Source organism: Geotrypetes seraphini, chromosome 3, assembly GCF_902459505.1.
Source record: "Geotrypetes seraphini chromosome 3, aGeoSer1.1, whole genome shotgun sequence".
Lineage (NCBI taxonomy): Eukaryota > Metazoa > Chordata > Amphibia > Gymnophiona > Dermophiidae > Geotrypetes > Geotrypetes seraphini.
This window is the reverse complement of record NC_047086.1, coordinates 268,330,134-268,352,526: the sequence shown is the minus strand read 5'-3', so window position 1 is coordinate 268,352,526 and position 22,393 is coordinate 268,330,134. Positions and strand designations below refer to the sequence as shown.

General features: G+C 46.0%; 1 protein-coding gene across 1 annotated transcript in view; it reads left to right on the top strand.

Annotated features, from left to right (window-relative positions):
* Positions 1–22,393, top strand: part of PCNX2 (pecanex 2) — a 1,104,481-nt gene that overhangs the window by 672,932 nt on the left and 409,156 nt on the right. Inside the window, 1 exon segment of the mRNA XM_033937641.1 lies at positions 22,123–22,231. Coding sequence (XP_033793532.1) covers positions 22,123–22,231 — 109 coding nt within the window.

The following is a 22,393-nucleotide window of genomic DNA, read 5'->3' as shown; positions in this document are numbered from 1 at the left end:
CGATCCTCCGACCTTTTGGGGCTGGAGATCGTTGGTACATAATTTGGCCTTATGTGAGGCGATGGACCGCCCGTGCATACACGGTCACTTTTTGATACTTTGGGAAGCTTACTTAAATTCTCGGTCCCCGTGGGGGTGCAGCCTCAATTTGAATACTATTTCTTATGGAGTCTTTGGAGCACTGAATTCTAGCCCGGGATCAGATAATGCAATCACATTTCTTTTTCTTGAGTTGTTGTTGTTGGTTTTTTTTTTAGACCAACCTTTTAGGTGATCCAAGGGTTTCAAGAGTCTAGGCCTCTGGTGCGTTGGAGACCTTCTGGTCACATTCAATACTGCTCTCATGAGTAAGGAGTGGTTGCTTTGCTGGGGTGGGCTTGGGTGGGTACAGCTGGGTTGCATTTTTGTTTTTCCATAGTTGTGCCGTATTGCTACATTGTTCTTTTGGATTCTGTTGGTTCTATTCTTTGTCTTCACTTACAAAAAAACAGATTTGAATATAAATAAATGTCTCGACAATAATAATTAAAATATGGTCATATATTCCCAAAATAAAAGAAGGCTTAGATAAAAGATCTGAGATCCAACTCCATATTTAGACCATGTGGTGTCACTGTATTGCATTCATAAATAAAACGCTGTTCCTCTTTCAATAAAATGGTTTCTGGGTCTCCCCCTCTCCATCTTATCTTAATATCTTCTAAAACAAAAAAAACCTTCAAATCATTAATAGAATGTTCTTTATCATACCAATGTTCAACAACAGGAGCGCTCTGTATATTTCCTACAGTGCTGAATAATTAGAGGCCTTAGATTATGATGTGCCTCCTAAAGAACTTCTCAGACTATCTTTGTATGGTATTCTCAAAGTGACTCTTCATAATTTAAACCACCATAGACTATGGGCTCCTTTCACAAAGCTATGCTAGCAGTTTTAGCGCGTGCTAAATTGCCCCGCACGCTAGATGCTAATGCCAGCATTGAGATGGTGTTCTAGCCGCATAGCGCGGGTTTAGCGTGTGCTAAAAATGCTATCGCAGCTTGGTAAAAGGAGTCCTATGTCTTCTCGGAAAATACAGCAATTTTTTAAACACCCTATGTCTACTGTCTATAGCTCCAAGTCTGTATGTTATAACTATACTGTAAAAGCTGAAATTTATACATCTATGTACACCAAATTTGTTTTTCCCACCAAAGTTTGTCTTACTTATACTGTGAATGTAATCTTGTAACCCGTTCTGGGCTCCTGTGGGAGGACGGGCTAAATAAATAAATTAATTAATAAGAACTGTGAAATGCTCCTAACTATTACAATGGCTTCCAGAAAATTGCACTCTCTAGATAAAATAATTTCTTTGCCAGATTTTGATAAACCACAGCTTCAGCACCAGTCCCTAGTGGTAGAGTTGACTTTGAAAAAATCTAGTCCATCAAGAATCTATGCCTCAGGGCCACCAGGGTATTAGGGGCGCACAATAGACAAATTTGGACGTCGCCTGTACCAAAATTCCATGTTGGCAAATAGAGTTCTAAATTACAATTTCTATATTTTGTGACAGGGAAGCTCCTGTCCCAGTGAAAAGGACTGTTAAACCTACCCAGCATGCAGCCCGGGGCTCTGTAAAACCCGGCATGGACCCAGGACAGCTGGCTCAGCCAGGAGTGAGAGAAAAAAGGCAGGTCACAGCACAGCCCAAGAGCCAGATAGGGAGGGCACTGAAAACTAATAATTTCCCCTATCACTCCTTTCCCCAAGTGAGGGAGAAACCTGAGACCAATTTGGAGAGGGATGGAGTCAGACCCGGAGTTTGCAGGCTGGGAAGCCTCAAATGGGAAACAAGCAAAGGCAGCAGGAGAGAGGCACAGCTGGCTCTGTTTGGGAAAGCCAAACAACCCACGGTGATCCTAGCTTCCACACATTGCCTAAGCCCCAGCAGGGATGTTTTGCAGGAGGCCAGCCCACAAGGAGAGGCAGTATAACGCACAGGAGGTATAGTGACTTGCCTATTAAACCCCAGAGGGAAGGGCTGGGAGTTTACCCTAAGGGAAATGCTGCAGGGGAGCTGGCAAACATGCAGAGAGGGGGATGGGATGTAAAGCCTGGAATGAATGTGGAAATGGAAAGCCAGGGTTCCCAAGAGTGTGCGTGGGAAATGTGTAGTGATCCTGGGGATAGTGTGGGTGATGAGGACATGGACCTGGGAGAGTACAGTGTATGAGGGTCCCATCCATTCTTATAAAGTTTTCCGTTCCTTTAAACTTGGGCCAGAGCATGGCTGCACGCAGGGCTGAGGCAGCCCTGCTTAATTAAGTGAGAATGCTTGAGTAAATAAATCCCGTATTCAGACTCCCTAGGAGCAGGAGATAAAGAAGATAAGGGTCACATCGGGAGGGTCTGGAGACCTTAAACTAAAGGGAGGCGTGGCCCTCACAGCCTGGCAGGCAGGGCTGTGGATGTTCCTTGGGAGAACAGCAGAAGCAAAGTTAAGTTTGTTTATACTGGGACTGTGAAGTAGCTGAAATGTGAGAAAGCTGGCACGGGACGTGCTCAGCTGTAAAGCAAGGAACAGTGGTCAGGAGAATCTGATAAACCCAAAGGGGATATGGGACAGTGAAGGTACTGAACTACTGGGGCAATTTTGAGTTTTGGAATTTTGATTATTGTGGTGAAAATGGGCTATCCAGCCCCTGAGTTAAGCCCTATATGACTCTCCTGGACTGAACTGTATGAGAGTACGGGAAGCGCCTGGGCGCATCTAAGAAGCCAAGTTTTAATGTTTTTTTTGGTTCACGGAAGTTTCGCCCCCAACATTTCGCCCCCAGCAATTCGCCCCTCACATTTCGCCCCCCACATTTCGCCCCCAGGTATGTTTTGCCCCCGGAACTTTCGCCCCCACACATTTCGCCCCCCGGATGTTTTGCCCCCACACATTTCGCCCCTGAGCGTTTTTCCCCTAGTATGTATGTATGTGTGACTGCTACATCAATACCTGACCTAGATTTTAATGTTTGTGATGTATTCTGATTATAGTCGCCAGTGCTAAATTCGGCCATTTCGCCCCCGCACATTTCGCCCCTGAGCATTGGCCAATCTGGCGCCAAAATTGGCCAATGACTTTGCAAAATTCTACAGAGGTTGATCCCAGAAGCTCTACACTTCTATAAATATAACGGGTTCTTGCCTCTTGGTCATTTAGTCCTTACGATTTCCGAATTGGCGCTTGATTAATTGATCTGTGTAGTGATTTTTTTATTTATGGATTCAGTTCTTTCAAAGCGTGGCAAGAAGAAGCTAGTTTACGAAAATCATATTTATTTATTCTCTAAACGAACAGCAGATGACAGCCATGCTATTTGGGTATGCGAAAAGCGGTCAACGTGTAAAGGACGCGTTTGGACTCGAGGAATTGATGGCGAAGTTGTGAAAATCGTAAATGCTCATAATCATGCAGCACAGGCAGCAAGGCCTAAAGCAGTTCGATTAATCAATGAAGTTACTGCCAGGGCAAGGTCGACACAGGAGACGCCACAGCAGATTCTCAGTGAGGTCATTTCAGGCAGCCATGCAAACGTTGGAGCGCTTCTGCCTAGAAAAGATTCGCTAAAGAGATCAATTCGAGTGTCAAGACAACTCGAGGGTATGCCGCGGCTGCCTCAAACCATTGATCAACTCGTCATCCCGCCAGAATTTCAGGAGATCATTATCAATGGAGTCCAACAGCAATTTCTTTTGTGGGACTCGGGTAAACTTTTCTCTTCAAGCTATTAGCATTATGTACTCGTACATGTAGGCGTTATTTGCTCGCATTTTATATCACTTTGTGGCACATAAAATGGCAAAAAATTTCTTAATGCGGCTGCCTCAAACCATTGATCAACTCGTCATCCCGCCAGAATTTCAGGAGATCATTATCAATGGAGTCCAACAGCAATTTCTTTTGTGGGACTCGGGTAAACTTTTCTCTTCAAGCTATTAGCATTATGTACTCGTACATGTAGGCGTTATTTGCTCGCATTTTATATCACTTTGTGGCACATAAAATGGCAAAAAATTTCTTAATTTATTAGAATTGGTCAAACAACTTGTCACCATACATGTAACAGTTCAGAATTTTGAGAGGGAGGCCCTCGGGGGGGGGAGGAACATATCCAAAATGGTCTCAAAAATAGCCACAAATGGCATCGTTTTTCTGAAAATCAAGTATGTCTGAGTCTTCTAAGCCGTTTTAAGCGTTTTCTTGAATTATTGTTGCTATATAATCTTCCACATTTAATTTTACTGAATTACTTCGTACAATTTTTGGTAGAATTTTAGTAGAATTTGTCAAACATTCCATTAACGTAATAGCTCAAAAAATGAAGAAAAAATATTTTTTTTGTCTTTCGGAATTTTTTGATGCCAGTGAATAGAGCTCGTCGAGAAACGTCGAACCCTGACTATTTCTGACCCTTTTTTGGACTTTGAAAATTTGGCGGACCCCCCCATGTATGGACAGGACAATATGTCCCGTCCCAACTGAGGGGTTTCCTCCATCCACCGCCTAAATTTATGCCTAAATTATTTTTATTTTTATTCAGGGACTGGAAGCAGCCGAATATTGATATTTAAACGAGGGATAATCTCCACTCGTTGGCACAGAGCAGTGAATGGTTCGCTGATGGCACGTTTTCTTCTGCACCAGCTTTGTTCGAGCAGCTTTATACGATTCATGCAGTTCACGGTGGTGTCATCATTCCAGCATTGTACGCGCTGTTGCCGAACAAGACCCGAACAACCTATCGACACATGCTGCAGCAGCTTAAGAATATGCAGCCAGGTCTCCAACCGCAGCACTTGATGACCGATTTTGAACAAGCTGCAATTCAAGCGTTTGAAATCGAGTTTCCTAACATCGAGAAAACAGGCTGCTTCTTCCACCTGTCGCAGTCAATATGGCGAAGAGTTCAGAATGAAGGATTGAAAGTGCGCTACCAAAATGACCACGAATTTGCCCAGTGAATCCGCATGATACCAGCTCTTGCTTTTCTGCCTCCGGTCATTGTTGTGCAATCATTTGAAGAGCTGCTGGACGATCCCAACTTTCCAGAAGAAGCAGTACCCATTGCCAACTATTTCGAGGACACCTACATTGGTCGAATGAACCGAAGAGGACGCCAGAATCCATTGTTTCCAGTTCAGTTTTGGAATGTTCATCAACGAACGTTGAACGGCCAACATCGGACGAACAATGACGTCGAGGGCTGGCATCGCAGCTTTAAAGAAACCTGCGGCTCACTTTTCCCCAATATATACCGCTTCATCAACTGCTTGAAAAGACAGCAAGGCCTTCACAATTTTGAAATCACGCAGATTATAGCCGGCAATCCTGTCAATGCGCGAAACAAGAAATACGCGGCAATTTCTGCAAGGATTCGGCGTATTGTGGAGGACTTGGGCAATCGAAATTTGATCGACTATCTCAGAGGAATAGCATACAATTTTGAATTTTGATTGACGTTTGTGCTTCTGACTTTTAGGTTCACTTTATCACTGTATTTCATTTTACTTGTTATTTGACGGTGTTGTGTTTGGACTGTTATTTCATTTGACAGGTTAGTTTTTGTTTTGCACAGTAAAAAATAAAATGATAAACATCACAGAAATCAATGACTTCGCTCTGGGGATAAAGGAGACATCTCCCCCAAATTTTCGATTTTTGAAACAAATCACCATTTTAACATGATAAAATAAAGCAAAAAAAGTAAATTATGTATTTTGGTCCTCTCAAATTCTGAAAAATCCGGTTTGGTCCCGGCGGACCAGTGACTTCTCTGACAAAAATCAGGTAAAAAATACCTACTTACCGGTAATCATTTTACCTTTTTTTATTTTATTTTTTCATCATTTTAATCTTAATCATTCATCATTTTGAGACATATTATTGATGTAGTACACATAATCCAACGCTCAGGGGCGAAATGTGCGGGGGCGAAATGTGCGGGGGCGAAATGTGTGGGGGCAAAACATCCGGGGGGCGAAATGTGTGGGGGCGAAAGTTCCGGGGGCAAAACATACCTGGGGGCGAAATGTGGGGGGCGAAATGTGAGGGGCGAATTGCTGGGGGCGAAATGTTGGGGGCGAACCTTCCGGATCCCGTTTTTTTTCTTATTTTTATTTGGGACACTAATAAACCTGATGCTGTTTTCCAGAAATCCGGTATCCGGGTTTTTCCTTCACTTAACCATATAAAAGGCATACAAAATTCTTATTTGTGGTCCGAGCCGGGCTTTCCCTCATACTTGGAAACTGGCCCGGCCACAAGTTCTTGCTATGTAAAGCACCTTGTTAAGAAATTGCCTTCTTTTGATAGATACATTCCTCTACAACATTTACAGGAATTTCATTATATGTGTTTGAATTATCTTCCAGAGCCTCAGCTATTTCAGTGGCAATGAGATGTCTCACATGGCTAAGAGTCTCAGATATGAACATCAATCTTCAGGACAGATTAGCGAACATTCCTTATTTGGGAGATGAGCTGTTTGATGACTCTTACTGCAAATGCCATACAAAAGCCACATGAGAAACATTGGGATGCTTTGGTTAAATCCAAACCTAAGCCTTCAACTTCTAAATCTTTTAAGCCTTCTTCTTCATACCAACAGCATTTTTCTTCAAAACCAGCTACTCCTCCTAGACCGTAGCAGAAAAAGCAAAAACAGCACCCTCAGAAATCTCAATCAACAGCTCCTCAAAAGCCTGCTCAGCCTTTTTGACGGGCTTCTAGAGAGCATAGCCACTGTTCCTCTTTCTCAGCCTCTTCCTCAACTGTATTAGCCCCGTTGGGAATGGCAGTTTGAGTGCAGAGCTCCTCTCCCTGGACATTCTCACTAAAGATTTTATAACTATTTAATCCCTTCAGTTTAACTTAAGTGATTTCAGATGGCTTCAAGAAAACAACTTACATTGGATACTGTATTTGCTACAGATGGGAAAAGTAAAAGACCAAAACCAAACCCTGTAACACCATCTAACACCATTCCAGCAGGGGAGAACCGAAGAAGGAGGGCTGCAGTCCGGCCATCTGACCAACGGTCGGCTCGGGGGCCCGTTCCAGCGGGGCACCCGACACTGTCTTCGCTCCTCCCCCATTCCAGCAGGGGAGAGCCAACGGAGGAGGGCTGCAGTCCGGCCATCGGACCAACTGTTGGCTCGGGGGCCCGTTCAAGCTGGACTTCAGTTTTGACTGTTTTGATTTTATTTTCAATTCTTTTTAGTTTATGATATATTTTTTAATCTCACTTATTGTTTTACCACTTATTTTGTTTTATTTTATCATTCAAATTTCATTTAAATTTCCCCAGAATTCTATTGCTTCAACGGTTCTCCCTCTGCATCTATTCTTATCTCCCCTCTTTTTTCAACCTTTCAAAGTCCTTTAGATCATTGTAGTCTTATTAGAATGTTTATTTTCTTATTTTTCTCATCTATTCTCTATTTTATTTCTTCATTACTCTATTAATTGTCATTTTTCCAGGTACTTTAGTTAGATTGTGAGCCTTCGGGACAGTAAGGGAATTTCTAAGTACCCATTTTACTTATAATTTTAATGCACCCTATTGTCTATTTTTCTGTAAACTGCTTAGAATCCTAACGGAGTTTAGCGGTATATAAGAAATAAATTACATTACAAATTACATTACATAACTATAGACCTCTGGGTTCTAAAAGTCATTTGAGAGGGATACTCTCTTCACTTCATCAATATGCCTCCAGATCATCCTCCAAAAGTCTTCTTTCAACCCTCAGCATATATCCCTTCTTCTTTGGGAAATAGAATCCCTTCTTCTCAATGCTATAGAAAAGGTTACACCTGCACAGAGAAACTGGGGGTTTTACTCCCAGTATTTTCTCATCCCAAAGAAGACGGGAGGTCTACGTTCAATCTTAGACCTTAGGGGCCTGAACAAGTTTCTAGTGAGGGAAAAGTTTCAGATGTTGTCCCTGCAACTTTATATCCCCTCTTAGATCGCAATGACTAGCTATGGTCTCTAGATCTCAGAGGCTTATACTCACATTTCAGTGCATCTGACCTCCAGGAATTTCCTCAGATTTCAGGTAGCACAGCACCATTATCAATACCAGGTCCTGCCTTTTGGCCTTGCATCCTCTCCCAGAGTATTCACCAAAAGATTTGGAACTGGGCAATTGCTCATATTTTTCTGAAAGCAATATACAGTACAGAATTCTCTGGCAGACAGACCCAGCAGGTTTCTACAGCCACACGAGTAGACACACAACTCTGTAATTCTCCATCACATCTCTCATTGGGGAGCTCCTAAGATAGACTTGTTTGCGTCCCCCCCCAACCATAAGCTGCCACAGTTTTGCTCCATGCAGTACTCTCCTCAATGTCTGGAAGCGGATGCTTTTCTACTGGATTGGACACACAAATTTCTCTATACGTTTGGGGGAGAAAGCTCAATTGTAGGTTCCCTTCTATAGACAGTTTAGATCTTAAAAGAACAAACTTTACTTAGCTAGTCTCCTTAGGATAATAGCCTTTTATAGTTCTACAGTTTTGTAAGCTTGAACCTGCAGCTAGAGATAGTTTCTGGCAGGCAGAGCAGGGTCTGGCTTAGTCTCCATTCGCTCCCCTCTCCCACCCACCCCTAGCTCATTTCTATACTTATAGTCTTAATTTATTGTAAATTATTCTAATTAGGACAGCAGATGGACTCTTTATATTTCATTACCTGTAAAGAATCAAATACTAAATAAGCATACAATATAACCCTAAGACTATCTAAGAAACAAACACATAATAAAATCCTAAGGGGCGCATAATAATAATTTTTTTAAAATGTTCAAAAAGTGGCCTAAATCAGTACTTGGATGATCAAAAAGATAGATTGTCCAAGTACAGATAATCAAAGCTGGTTTTAGACGTATCTAAAACCAGCTTATGCCTTTACCCTGCCTCTGTAAGTCTAAAGTGAAAAGAGGCATTTTTAGAGGAGGGGAAAGGGTTGGTGGGAGGTGGGCCAACCTAGATTTAAGTCATACTGCAAGTATAACCAAAAGTCTAAGGAGATCGTCCAATCAGAACTTATACGTTTTGATTTAGATTTTAGACTAAGTCATAACAGGTATAAGTTCCAAATAGGGGCTGCTGAGCTGATCGTGGCTGCTTCAATCAGCTCAGTAGCCCCAGCAACCTGCCTACCCCTACCGCAACGATCACAGCAGGAGAGATGCCTAATCCCTCCCTCCCGACAAAACCCCGAACTGGCAGGAGGGATCCTAAGCCCTCCTGCCAGCACCCCCCTCGATATACTCGCAATCGCGGCAGGTGGGTGCCCAAGCCCTCCTGCCAACACCCCCCAGACCCCACGCCCCGCGAATACTGGGAGGAAGGATCCCAAGCCCTTCTGTGAAGATGGCCCCCTGACCCCCTGACAATACCGGAAGGCGCACCCCCCCAAACCCCACAATGCACCCCCGGACTCCCCTTCCCAAAATAACCTAATCAGATGGCTGGACAAAAGGGTTGGCCAAATTACCTAAAGCCTCTCCTATGGGCGTGCCTTAGGTACCTGGGCCAATCAGGCCGAACCCCCTCCCGGTGCATCCCACAATGCACCAGGAAGAGGCAGGCCCACCATTTGGAAGATGGCGGGCCTGCCGGCCGGCTAAAAACCCATCCGTCTGGCCATCTGATTAGATTAGCTGGGGGAAGGGGGGAGGGTCCAGTTTTGTCAGGGGGGGTGTCGGGGGCCGTCTTAGGCAGGAGGGCTTGGGCTCCCTCCTGCCAGCTTGGCGTTTTGTCGGGGGGATCACAGATTAGGCATCTCTCCTGCCACGATAGTTGTGGGGGTGGCAGTTACAGGATTCTGTAACCGGTGTTGTTTTTTGACAGATGCCAGTTACAGAATCCTGCTTTTAGGCGAAGGACTGGCCCTTCCTTCGCCTGAAAGGTCTGGGTTTGGGCATTTGGGACTTGGGCGATTTTTGGGTCGGGAATGTGGTGTAGGGATAGACGTAGTGGCAGTCTGATTGCTGAACGTGCAGATAGGCCATTCTCAAAAAAAAAAACTCAGTTTGATTGGTTTTTGGAGAATGGACATTTCCCTGCTGCCAACTTCAGCATCAACTGACTTAGGCCAAAAGGGGACTTAAGATGTTTTTTTTATTATGCCCCTCCAAAGCTCTCTATAGTAGTCTAATATATTTGTAGTAGCTTAATGAGCTTAATTAATTAGTCAGCTCAATAACAAGATGCAGACAGTAGTCCAGCAGCAGGAGAGTAGCAATTCAGCCTTTTACATTGAGTGTCACATGTATGATTTTCTCCCAGTTGACAAGAAGTTATATGTGTGTGCTCACTGCAAAGAGCACCTAGCTCTCAAAGAACAAGTACATTCCCTTGAGGCTAGAGTAGCAGACTTGGAGGAGCTGAGGGAGACTGAGAAGTACATAAAGGAGACCTACAGGAATGTTGTAGAGAAGTCCCACCTCCAGTCTAGTAGCCCCTGTGCTGCCTTGGAGGAGAGAGATTTCCTATATTTTTTTAGTTCAATCTTTATTAAATGTTTTAACATCTTACAAATAGTGCAATTCACAAATACAGTGGTACCTCGGTTTACAAGTGCACCGGTTTGCGAGTGTTTTGCAAGACGAGCAAAACATTCGCAAAATCGGTGCCTCGGAAACCGAGCTTGCCTCAATTTGCGAGTGGCGCCCCCCGTGACCAAGCACCTCCCCCCATGATCCGGCATCACCCCACTTGCGTCGTACCCCCCTCGCCGCGATCTGAAATACCCCAGCTCCCACCCGAACACGCTGCTTACCCCCATCTGGCCGCCGGCATCGGCACCAACGCACAGGACATGCTGGTACCGGTGTCCAAAGATCTGTGTCTTCTTCTTTGCTGGGCCTTGAGCATCTCAGAGAGAGCATGAACTCGAAGGCCTTGAGCATGCGCAGATGCTCAAGGCTCAGCAAAGAAGAAGATGCAGATCTTCGGGCACCGGCATGTCCTGTGCGTTGATGCCGGTGCCGGCAGCCAGATGGGGGTAAGCAATGTGTTCGGGTGGGTGCTGGGTGATTTCAGATCACAGCGGGGGGGGGGGGGGTGCGACGTGGCCGTTTGGAGGAGGATGGGCTGGAGAGGGCTTCAATGGCTGGGAGGGTGTAGATGGGCTGGAGTAGGTTTTGACAGAGATTTTGGCAGTTGGAACCCAAGCACAGTAGAGCTTAGGATTCTTGCCCAGAAATAGCTAAGAAGAAAAAATTTAAAAACTTTAAATTGAATCAGGTTGGGCAGATGGACCATTCGGGTCTTTATCTGCCGTCATCTACTATGTTACTACGTAACCATGGCGCCTACCATGTTGGAGAGCAGTGAGATGATACATCAGCTGCCACTGATGTAACCGCTGTACCACAAATGGCCAAGTAGGAGAAACCGGCTGGTTCCATTGGGAGGCTAATACCAACCTGGCAACAGTGATAGCCAACTTACAAAAAGTGGATTCTCCCCTCTCCAGATCCAGTTCATGCAGAACAATAGGACATGATGCCAATCAGCAGGCACCTTTTTTCCCCAAAATGCAGGAAATTTCCCCAATCCTTGGGACCAAAAACCCTGTATCTTCCCACAAGTCCTCCACATATGTAAATAAGTACCCACCTCCCCATAACCTCTCCAACACAGATCCTCCCCCTAGCTTAGCCAACAGTTTAGGAGTGTAATACCATCTAAAAAGCACCCTATATCCATTTTCAACTATCAAAGCTGCAATACCAGAGGATGGCACCTCCCGCCAGATAAGCTCCCAACACTCCTGGGGTATTGCAGATTCCCAGTCACCCTCCCAGGCCTTCATATAGGGTAAGATTGTGGCTCCCCAAGCATTAAAGCGCTGAGAGATTGCCGACAAAGCCCCTTCCAGAGAACCGGTTCCAATAACGATTCAAAGGCCATCTTACCCCTTTCCAAATCCCTTAAAAATCCCGATGTGGGAATATAATGAACCACCTGCAAATAGGGGAACAGATCCCTGAGCAGAAGACCATAATGAGACTGGAGAACCCCAAATGGGCGAACCCTCCTCAGGTCCAGATCACAGAACTGACCCATACAAACCAACCCCTGGGCCTCCCACCATTCAAACACTCCATCACCCTTTCCCACTACAAACTCAAAATTATAGCGCAAGGGAGTGAACCATGAATAACACCACCCCTGCAATAGTACCTTCCGTACCGCTCTCCAAACCCTTAAGGAGGTCCCCACAGAAGACAGTCCCTAACTAACCCCTACCCTCCCGGGAAGCTACAGGAGATGCAATAACGGTACCCCTCCCACCAATGCCTTCACAAGTTCCACCCACGATTTCGGGACTTGGGTCTGCCACTCCAATAGAGCCCGCAATTGACCAGCCTGATAGTATTTCAATACATTAGGAACTGCAAATCCCCCCTCTCAGTGCCCCACTCGCCAGCCCAAATAAACCGAAGTGGACCTGAAGACTGCCACCAAAGTTTCCATCAATGACCTCACACAACAACCCAATTTGCTGTATAAGTAAGGAAGTCATCATGCCGCTGTATCGCGCGATGGTGCAACCGCATCTGGAATACTGTGTCCAATATTGGTCGCCGTACCTAAAGAAGGACATGGAGATACTTGAGAGGGTTCAGAGAAGAGCGACAAGAATGATAAAAGGTATGGAAAACCTTTCATACGCTGAGAGGCTAGAAAGGCTGGGGCTCTTCACCCTGGAAAAGCGGAGACTCAGAGGAGACATGATAGAGACTTACAAGATCATGAAGGGCATAGAGTAGGTGGAAAGGGACAGATTCTTCAGCCTATTGGGAACTACAAGAACAAGGGGGCACTCGGAGAAATTGAAAGGGGACAGGTTTAGAACCAATGTTAGGAAAATTTTCTTCACTCAGAGGGTGGTGGACACCTGGAATGTGCTTTCTGAGGCTGTGATAGGACAGAGTACATTAAGGAGATTCAAAGAGGGATTGGACAAGTTCCTGAAGGATACGGGGATTGAGGGATATAGATAAAGGTAGAGATAGGTTCATAAAAGGGTATAGATAGAAGAATAATGAGGATTGAAAGGTTTTAGTCAAAGGATCACTTATAGGTCATGGACCTGATGGGCCGCTGCGGGAGTGGACTGCTGGGCGCGATGGACCCCTGGTCTGACCCAGCGGAGGCAACTTCTTATGTTCTTATTTATTAGTAATCAATAATAGTCAGTTTACAAGGATAAGTCTCAGCCAATTGAGTTTACAGATCATATACAGAAAGCTGGCTTCTGTATACCTAGTGTCTGTTCTGACTAATACACTAGTAAACTGATCTTTTATACATTCTTAGCAACCTAAGACCACGTTAGTACATTCTACGTTCTTGATTTCTATTGGATATTCATAATTGTCATTTCATTATCGTTTCATTAATTGGTCAACACATATACTTTTCTGAGTCATATTGAAGCATGATGTCTTATTGCCAAATGGCTTTCCTAATTTCCTTAACTAGTGTGATATAAATGGGGAGATATAATGTTATATTCTGTGACTTTCTCGTTAATACAGTGGTGCCTCGCATAACGGACGCCTCGCACAGCGAACGCTGCGCACAACGAACTTTATGTCTTGATCCGTACAACGAACTTCGTTTCACACAAAGAAGTCGCCCGAGCTGCATCCTTCCGCGCAGGCACTGCGCTTAACTGCCCTCTCTCCGCCTGGTTCCCTCTTGCCCCCCCGACTCCCCGACACGATCGGGGCAAGAGGGAGCTCAAGCCCTCTTGCCCCCCCCCCGACTCCCCGACACGATCGGGGCAAGAGGGAGCTCAAGCCCTCTTGCCCCCCCGACTCCCCGACACGATCGGGGCAAGAGGGAGCTCAAGCCCTCTTGCCCCCCCGACTCCCCGACACGATCGGGGCAAAAGGGAGCTCAAGCCCTCTTGCCCCCCGACTCCCCGACACGATCGGGGCAAAAGGGAGCCCAAGCCCTCTTGCCCCGCCGATTCCCCAACTCCCCGACAATATCGGGCCAGGAGGGAGCCCAAGTCCTCCTGGCCACGGCGACCCCCTAACCCCACCCTGCACTACATTACGGGCAGGAGGGATCCCAGGCCCTCCTGCCCTCGACGCAAACCCCCCCCCCCCCCCAACGCCCGCCCCCCCCAAGAACCTCCGACCGCCCCCCCAGCCGACCCGCGACCCCCCCTGGCCGACCCCCACGACACCCCCAACCCCCTTCCCCGTACCTTTCTGTAGTTGGCCGGACAGACGGGAGCCAAACCCGCCTGTCCGGCAGGCAGCCATCGACGGAATGAGGCCGGATTGGCCCATCCGTCCCAAAGCTCCGCCTACTGGTGGGGCCTAAGGCGCCTGGGCCAATCAGAATAGGCCCGGGAGCCTTAGGTCCCTCCTGGGGGCGGGGCCTGAGGCACATGGGCCCAACCCGACCATGTGCCTCAGGCCCTGCCCCCAGGAGGGACCTAAGGCTCCCGGGCCTATTCTGATTGGCCCAGGCACCTTAGGCCCCACCAGTAGGCGGAGCTTTGGGACGGATGGGCCAATCCGGCCTCATTCCGTCGATGGCTGCCTGCCGGACAGGCGGGTTTGGCTCCCGTCTGTCCGGCCAACTACAGAAAGGTACGGGGAAGGGGGTTGGGGGTGTCGTGGGGGTCGGCCAGGGGGGTCGCGGGTCGGCTGGGGGGGCGGTCGGAGGTTCTTGGGGGGGGCGGTCGTTGGGGGGAGGGGGGGTTTGCGTCGAGGGCAGGAGGGCCTGGGATCCCTCCTGCCCGTAATGTAGTGCAGGGTGGGGTTAGGGGGTCGCCGTGGCCAGGAGGACTTGGGCTCCCTCCTGGCCCGATATTGTCGGGGAGTTGGGGAATCGGCGGGGCAAGAGGGCTTGGGCTCCCTTTTGCCCCGATCGTGTCGGGGAGTCGCGGGGGCAAGAGGGCTTGAGCTCCCTTTTGCCCCGATCGTGTCGGGGAGTCGGGGGGGCAAGAGGGCTTGAGCTCCCTCTTGCCCCGATCGTGTCGGGGAGTCGGGGGGGCAAGAGGGCTTGAGCTCCCTCTTGCCCCGATCGTGTCGGGGAGTCGGGGGGGGCAAGAGGGCTTGAGCTCCCTCTTGCCCCGATCGTGTCGGGGAGTCGGGGGGGGCAAGAGGGCTTGAGCTCCCTCTTGCCCCGATCGTGTCGGGGGTGCCAGGGACTACACGGAGTCACCCACCGTACCACCCGATTCGGGTAAGCGCAGGTATCGGTGGGTGGCTTATTTGCGGGGGGGTGCCTTATTTTACATTTTTTTCTAAAAAGGGGGGGCTGTCTTATTTGATGGCCCTGCCTTATCATCGGGGAAACACGGTAGAAAAAAAAAAAAAATGAACAGTTAAGTCCCAGTTTTTGCCGCTGAGACTCTGCCCTCTCACTGTAAAATTAGACTCTACTTAGTCTGTCTTTAAATTTAAAAAATGTGTGTTGTTTTAAAAAACAATTATGTTTTTAGATGTATCTAAATAAAAATAATAACCAAAAATTTATCTTTTTTTATGTCATCTTAGCATATTTTATGCTACAGAACGAATTATTTTTTTTAACATGTATTGTTATGGGAAAACGCGTTTCACACAACGAACGTTTCACATAACAAACTTGCTCCTGGAACGGATTAAGTTCGTTGTGTGAGGCACCACTGTACTAAACTACTGTTGATCACAGTTATATCTTCTAAATATATTATTTCTTTAAACGTATAAAATTATATGAATATATATCATAAGGTGATGTGCTCAGACCTTTGACCCAATGAATAGTGTAGTCACTACAATGGGTTTAACAAGGGGACCATCATTGCAACCACCTGTCCCCGCCTTCCCTCAATGTTCTTTAACGCTAGATTTGTACTTAACTGAGTAGGGAGGCTTTGCGTGAATAAGCTTGTCTTTGTTAAACCTCATCGGAGACCAAATTAAAGTGATAACGTGCAGTGTTAAAATCCAAAACTGTGGTTTCTTATATCATTCCCGTCCCCCCGACTCGAGTTTCGTTTCCTTCGTCGGGGAGGGACACTGATAACGGCTGACAGAGGTCAAACTGCTTCAAAACCTGGAAACTCGGTTTCCAGGTTTTGAAGCAGTTTGACCTCTGTCAGCCGTTATCAGTGTCCCTCCCCGACGAAGGAAACGAAACTCGAGTCGGGGGGACGGGAATGATATAAGAAACCACAGTTTTGGATTTTAACACTGCACGTTATCACTTTAATTTGGTCTCCGATGAGGTTTAACAAAGACAAGCTTATTCACGCAAAGCCTCCCTACTCAGTTAAGTACAAATCTAGCGTTAAAGAACATTGAGGGAAGGCGGGGACAGGTGGTTGCAATGATGGTCCCCTTGTTAAACCCATTGTAGTGACTACACTATTCATTGGGTCAAAGGTCTGAGCACATCACCTTATGATATATATTCATATAATTTTATACGTTTAAAGAAATAATATATTTAGAAGATATAACTGTGATCAACAGTAGTTTAGTATTTCCTAATTTCCTTGACATATGTGCTTTTAATATCAAGGTCACTAATTTCTGAGCAAGTCCCACCTTTATTCCTGAACTTAATTGCACAGTTATCAATTTCATATCCTTTTGGTTGATATTATTCCTTCTCATGATGCTAATTTCCTTTTTCATAACTTTGTCATTGTCAGCAGATGGTTACCAGTTTCTGTGTGAAAGATGAGCTTTTCATGAAAACTGCTTATGCCAGCAGAGAGAGAAATTAAGTGAGAGAGATGATCTTCTAATAGTTTGTTCAGGGTGCTTGTAGGCCTAATGTAGCATTACCATATCTCTGTCAATCTGAGGTTCACAGGGGTCTATCTGCACCTCCAATTTCATGGAGATCTTAGGATCTTCACCTGTTCAGGTCTTTTCTCCATCTGTTCCCCTTAATTCTTCCTCAGACTCATTCCAAAATCCTCCTACTGACCCATACCGGAAGAACCTGAAATAAAAACAGAAGCCTCGGTAACACCATCATTATGACAACCTCCACTTGCCCCAACCAAGAAAAGTACTATCCTCCCCAACTGTCCAAATCCGTCTTAATGCAATGAAATAAGGGGGGTAGTTAAGATCATATAGACTCATTCCCAGAGGGCCAGAAAATACTCCCAGATATCGCATAGAACTCGTGATCCCCCTAAATGAGAATCATTGACAAACCCTCTGCCCATTCTGCAGACAGATTGACATTAAATAACTCGGATTTCTGTATCGCTTGGTAGACTGGTATAATCCTTACGAATGGGTAATATGCCTCACTGCTACCAGCAAATGGAGACTGAGATCAAACTTGTATATCAGTATAGCATGCCCCTCTTGCTACTCCAGTTTTCCTCAGTCTCCGTAGCAGGTGGTAAGACTTTTCAGCTCCCCTATTAGCACTGTTGGAATTTTGTTTGTGGACTCCTTTTTTTGCCAAATAGAGCTTGGGAGAGTTCTGTTTGGGGATCCGTCCGACCTCAGGGGTGTTAAACCTGGCGGGTCTCGTGCTGGGTCTCTCCCCACCTTCCTCTACGTCCCCATATTTTTGTAGTGGGCCTCAGCAGGTGGCCTGGCCCCCTGGTTGGTCAGCCCTCCAGCTTTGAAAGCCATGGAGTCTGTTCTAAGTAAAAAGAATAACAAAAAATCCTGAGGTGTGCCGGTCTAAAGGGCTCATTTCCATTTTTTCTGTGTTTTTTCTCAACTAACTGCCACTTTCTCTACAGCTAGGGCAGTTTTCAGCACAATGAGTTCTTTTAAATGGAAAAAGTGCTCCAGGCACGAGATACTTGTGGCCGGCCTGTGCAAGCATTGTGCAGGCCGGAGTGGTGGGGAAGCCTAGTCAGCAGTGGATGCCAGTGGCCAGGGCACCCCACTACATGTGCCTCACAGTTCAGCTTCAGCTCGTAGGGAAGCCCAGGCTTCACCCAATGCCCACGCCACAGATGTTTAATGGTAGCACAGAATGGTTAATGAGAGCACAGGATTCCCTTACCGCCAGTTCGGCTGGGAATTCCCTTTTTGCATCAGGCTTTTCAGACATGACAGGCGGCAGGAGCTCCGATTTTGGCGGTTTCAGGTTCAATTTTGGCGGGAACCTCCTCATTCATTTCAGTTACTTCAGGTGACCTTCCCCCTGTTCTGGAAATACAGGGGCAAGCTGTCAGGGTCCCCTGCTGGGGCAGGGAGTCCCTTGGGGCTGCCAGGGGTCTTTCCCCCTGAATTTATGTTAGTACTTTGTAAAGCTTATGTGCTGGCGGCAAAAGGTTCCGTGTCCACTTTGCCCCCTCTACTCCTCTCTCATCCAAACGCCTGAGGGTCTCTTGGGATAAGGATTTTTTCTCAGAGGTGCACGAGGTGATTGATGAGGACCTGGACCCTTGGAGAGAATTCCAGATTCCTCTTGGGGGGCTGGATTCCGCTGGCAAGAGGTTCGAGCACCCCCCAGCCAGCAAGGATGCATCTGTGGTGTGCATTTTTCAGCGGGAAGAGCACCACGAGTTAATCCTTTAGGTCTCCTCGGTTTTGCACTTTAAGGATCCTGTGCCAGAGCCCCCACATACGGTGGACCCCTTGCTTAGGGGGATTTGCTCTGCTTCCCGCTCTTTTCCTATGCATCAGGATATTTGGGACATCATGCTCGCTCAGTGGACTATTGTAACTCCATCTATATAAGTGCTTCAACCATCTTTCCAGGGACAGACATGAGACTCACAGATCTGTAGTTGCCCGGTTCTCCTCTTGATCCTTTTTTGAAAATTGGCATGACATTCACTATCTTCCAGTCGTCCGATATCTGTCCAGTTCTGAGCACTCCTAATCATTTTGAAAAGTTGGCTCCTATGACCTCAGCCCAGCCTGAGGATACATTGGAGCATTGATCAAAGGATGAGGCCATGCACCCCAGTATGACTTTGAGCATTGGCTTCAGTGCAGACCTACTTGATACATGCATTGCCATTGGTGGAAGAATTATCTCCTGCTTTAGAGCACTGTCCTGCAGCTGGATGCACCTCAATGCACACTCTATGCTTCCCTTGACACACACACTCCATGATTCCCATAATAATACCCATAATAAGACCTGGTAGAGTACCCAGCAGAAGTATCTTACAGTATATCTTCTGATCCTTCCCCTCCTCCTCCACAATGCACATCTCCACCAGAAAGCATATCTTTTAATGGCTTTATAAGACAGATGGGATTCTCAAGATGGTGACAGAGGAGAAACCTTGTTCTGAACTTTTTGAACTTCTTGATTTTGAAACATCACCAAATGAATGTGTGAAGGTACTTTTACACAAAGTAATGAAAGACAGTTTGTTTAAAATTTGGGAGACTTCTCAATCTGTTCAAGTAGTTCCTAGACACATTGTACAGAATTCAAATATGTCCAGGATTTGATAGAACTCAACTTCAGTGCCATTCATTAATTGTGGAATCTGCTGTCAAGTGTTCATGAAGCTCACAATCTTATTCTTCTGGGCAGAGAAGCCAGAATGTTGGACTCTTTTGATGAATACAGTTTCCAGTCATTCATACCCCTTAGAATAATGGACTACAAATCTTTATTAAAACAATTGTCAGAATTTGAGCAATTTCTACCTACAGACAAGTTAAAACAATTTCAATAACTGACTAAAAATTTGTATACTACTAGAAAGTACAGTACACGGTTAGAGCAGCTTTCAATGCATTTGACATTTCTTCTAGAACATCTGTAGTAACAGTTTCAATACACTATTTAGCCTGGCTAAGAGTCTCTGACGAAGTTTCAGTTCCAAAACACCCTTCCACTGGCTTTTTAGATGAAACTACCTATTTGGAGAAAACACCCACCTGATGTTCCCCAACACATCCTAATACCCCCCAACACTCCCTCACATCCCCTGCATCCCCCTGACACCTCCCAATCCTTCTCCCTGTACCTTTAGGAGATGGCCAGCAAGAGGAATGCCCACTCCCTCATGCCGACAGGCCCGCCTCTTCCAAAATGGTAGGCCTTCCTAATACTCCAAACTGACTCAGGGCCAACTGGAGTCTTAGGCCTCCTTTCCAGTGCATCCTGGGATACAGTGGGAGTGGCCTAAGATTCCAATTGTCTAGATACCTAAGGTTCTTCCCATGGGAGGGATCTTAGGCATCTAGGCCAAACAGAGCCTTAGGCCCTTTCCTGGTGCATCCAAGAATGCGGAAGGGGAAGGCCTGGCATTTTGGAAGAGGCGGGCCTGCTGGAAGGAGGGAGTGGGCATCCCTCTTGCCGGCCATCTCCTAAATGTATGGGGGGTTCAGGAGTTGTCAGGGGGGATGTTGGCGTGTGAAGGAGTGTTGGGGTGTGTTGGGAAATGTCAGATGGGTGTTGGCATATGTTGGGGTGTTGGGAAATGTCGGGTGGGTATTAGGGATTATCGGTGGGTGTTGGGGAATGTTGGGTGGGAGTCAGGGAGTATCGAGTGGGTATTGGGGAGTGGCAGGGGTTTGGGGCCAGTGGCAGGAGGGAGTGGGCATCCTTCCTACCAATTGAATGTGTGTGGGGTGTCAAAGTATTAGGGGTTTGGGGGATTGATTGGGTCAGTGGCAGGAGGGAATGGGCATCCCGCCTACAACAGACTATCACACGGTTCAGGGGTGGCGGCGGGAGGGAGTAGGCATCCCTCCTACTGGCTGACTTGCGGAGTGGGGGTTCCTTGGTTCCCTGTCATGGATGCTCAGCTTAGCGACCACATCTATTTGAAATGTAGGCCAGCATTTTTATGGCCTACATTTCAGGCGCTTATCATGGCCCTAGGGAGATGCCTAGGGCAACTTAAATTTGCCCAAGGCCACTTCAGGGTAAAACCATGCCCATGCCCAGCCTTGGCTGAGCTTAAGCATCCCTAGGCATATCCTTGTACCCATGATAGGCGCCTACAGTGCAGGCAGCCTGTCTCTGTTTTTTTTGTTTTGTTTTTTTTAGAAAATGGGCATCCCGATTGGCTGGTTAGACAGTGGTAGGGATGCCTACCACTGCCTACAATCAGGATGCCGTTTATAGAATTTACCCCACAGAGTCAAACACATCCATTTTCAAAAAACCAGATAGACGTTTTACAGTTTTGAAAATGAGTATGTTTGGTACTGGATTTTTGTGTGTGTTCTGTGAAATGTTTAAACTTGGATTTAGATGTTATATAAAAAATGCTCCTCCATGTGTCTTTATAAAATTACACATAAGAATTGCCGCTGCTTTGTCAGACCAGTGATTCATCGTACTTAGCAGTTCACTCACGCGGTGGCCCTTAGGTCAAAGACCAGTGCCCTGAGACTAGCCTGCGTATGTTCTGGATCTGCAGGAACTTGTCTAACTTTGTTTTGAATCCCTGGAGGGTGTTTTCCCTTATCACAGCCTCCAGAAGAGTGTTCCAGTTTTCCACCAGTCTCTGGGTGAAAAAGAACTTCCTTATGTTTGTACAGAATCTATCCCCTTTTAACTTTAGAGAGGGTCCTCTCAATCTCCCTACCTTGGAGAGGGTGAACAACCTGTCTTTATCTACTAAGTCTATTCCCTTCATTATCTTGAATATTTCGATCATGTCCCCTCTCAGTCTCCTCTTTAAAGGGAGAAGAGGCCCAGTTTCTCTAATCTCTCACTGTACACCACCAAGTCTATGGAAATCATGGCTAGAATATTCAAAAGAGAAACAGCTGCAACCCCAGAAAACAGCTGGAACCCCAGAAAAATACAACTTTTTTATTAAACATTAGTCATCATAATAACACTAAAATAAATATATCTTATTTTTTCAGTAGCTCAAATTGTGATAGTGGTTTTTAGCGCAGGCCAGTGTACTGAATGCTCTGCAGTGCTCCCAACGCTCATAGGAACTCTATGAGTGTAGGGAGCAGTGCAGAGCATTCAGCGCGTCGGCCTGTACTAAAAACTGCTATTGTGGTTTTGTAAAAGGGGGTAAATTACAAACATAAATAGCCATTGTATTGTTTGTAATGTCCTTGACAATGACAGGTATACCCTAATATACATGATATAAATTTATTCTCTTTATTTTCTTTCTTTTTAGCTCTGGGACCTACTTCACAAGCTGCAGTTTGTTTTGACTTATATAGCTCCTTGGCAGATTGCTTGGGGTTCTTCCTTTCATGTTGTTGCTCAGATTTTTGCAATACCACGTATCCTTCTAGTGTCATTTTTTCATATTCATATTGTTCAACAGAAATTTATTTGACATGATTAAGATTTTCAAGTGTTACATTGAAATTTAATGGATATATTATTGCACACTTGTTTATGATTTAAAATGAATAAAGAATTTATAAATAGAAATTTATTTG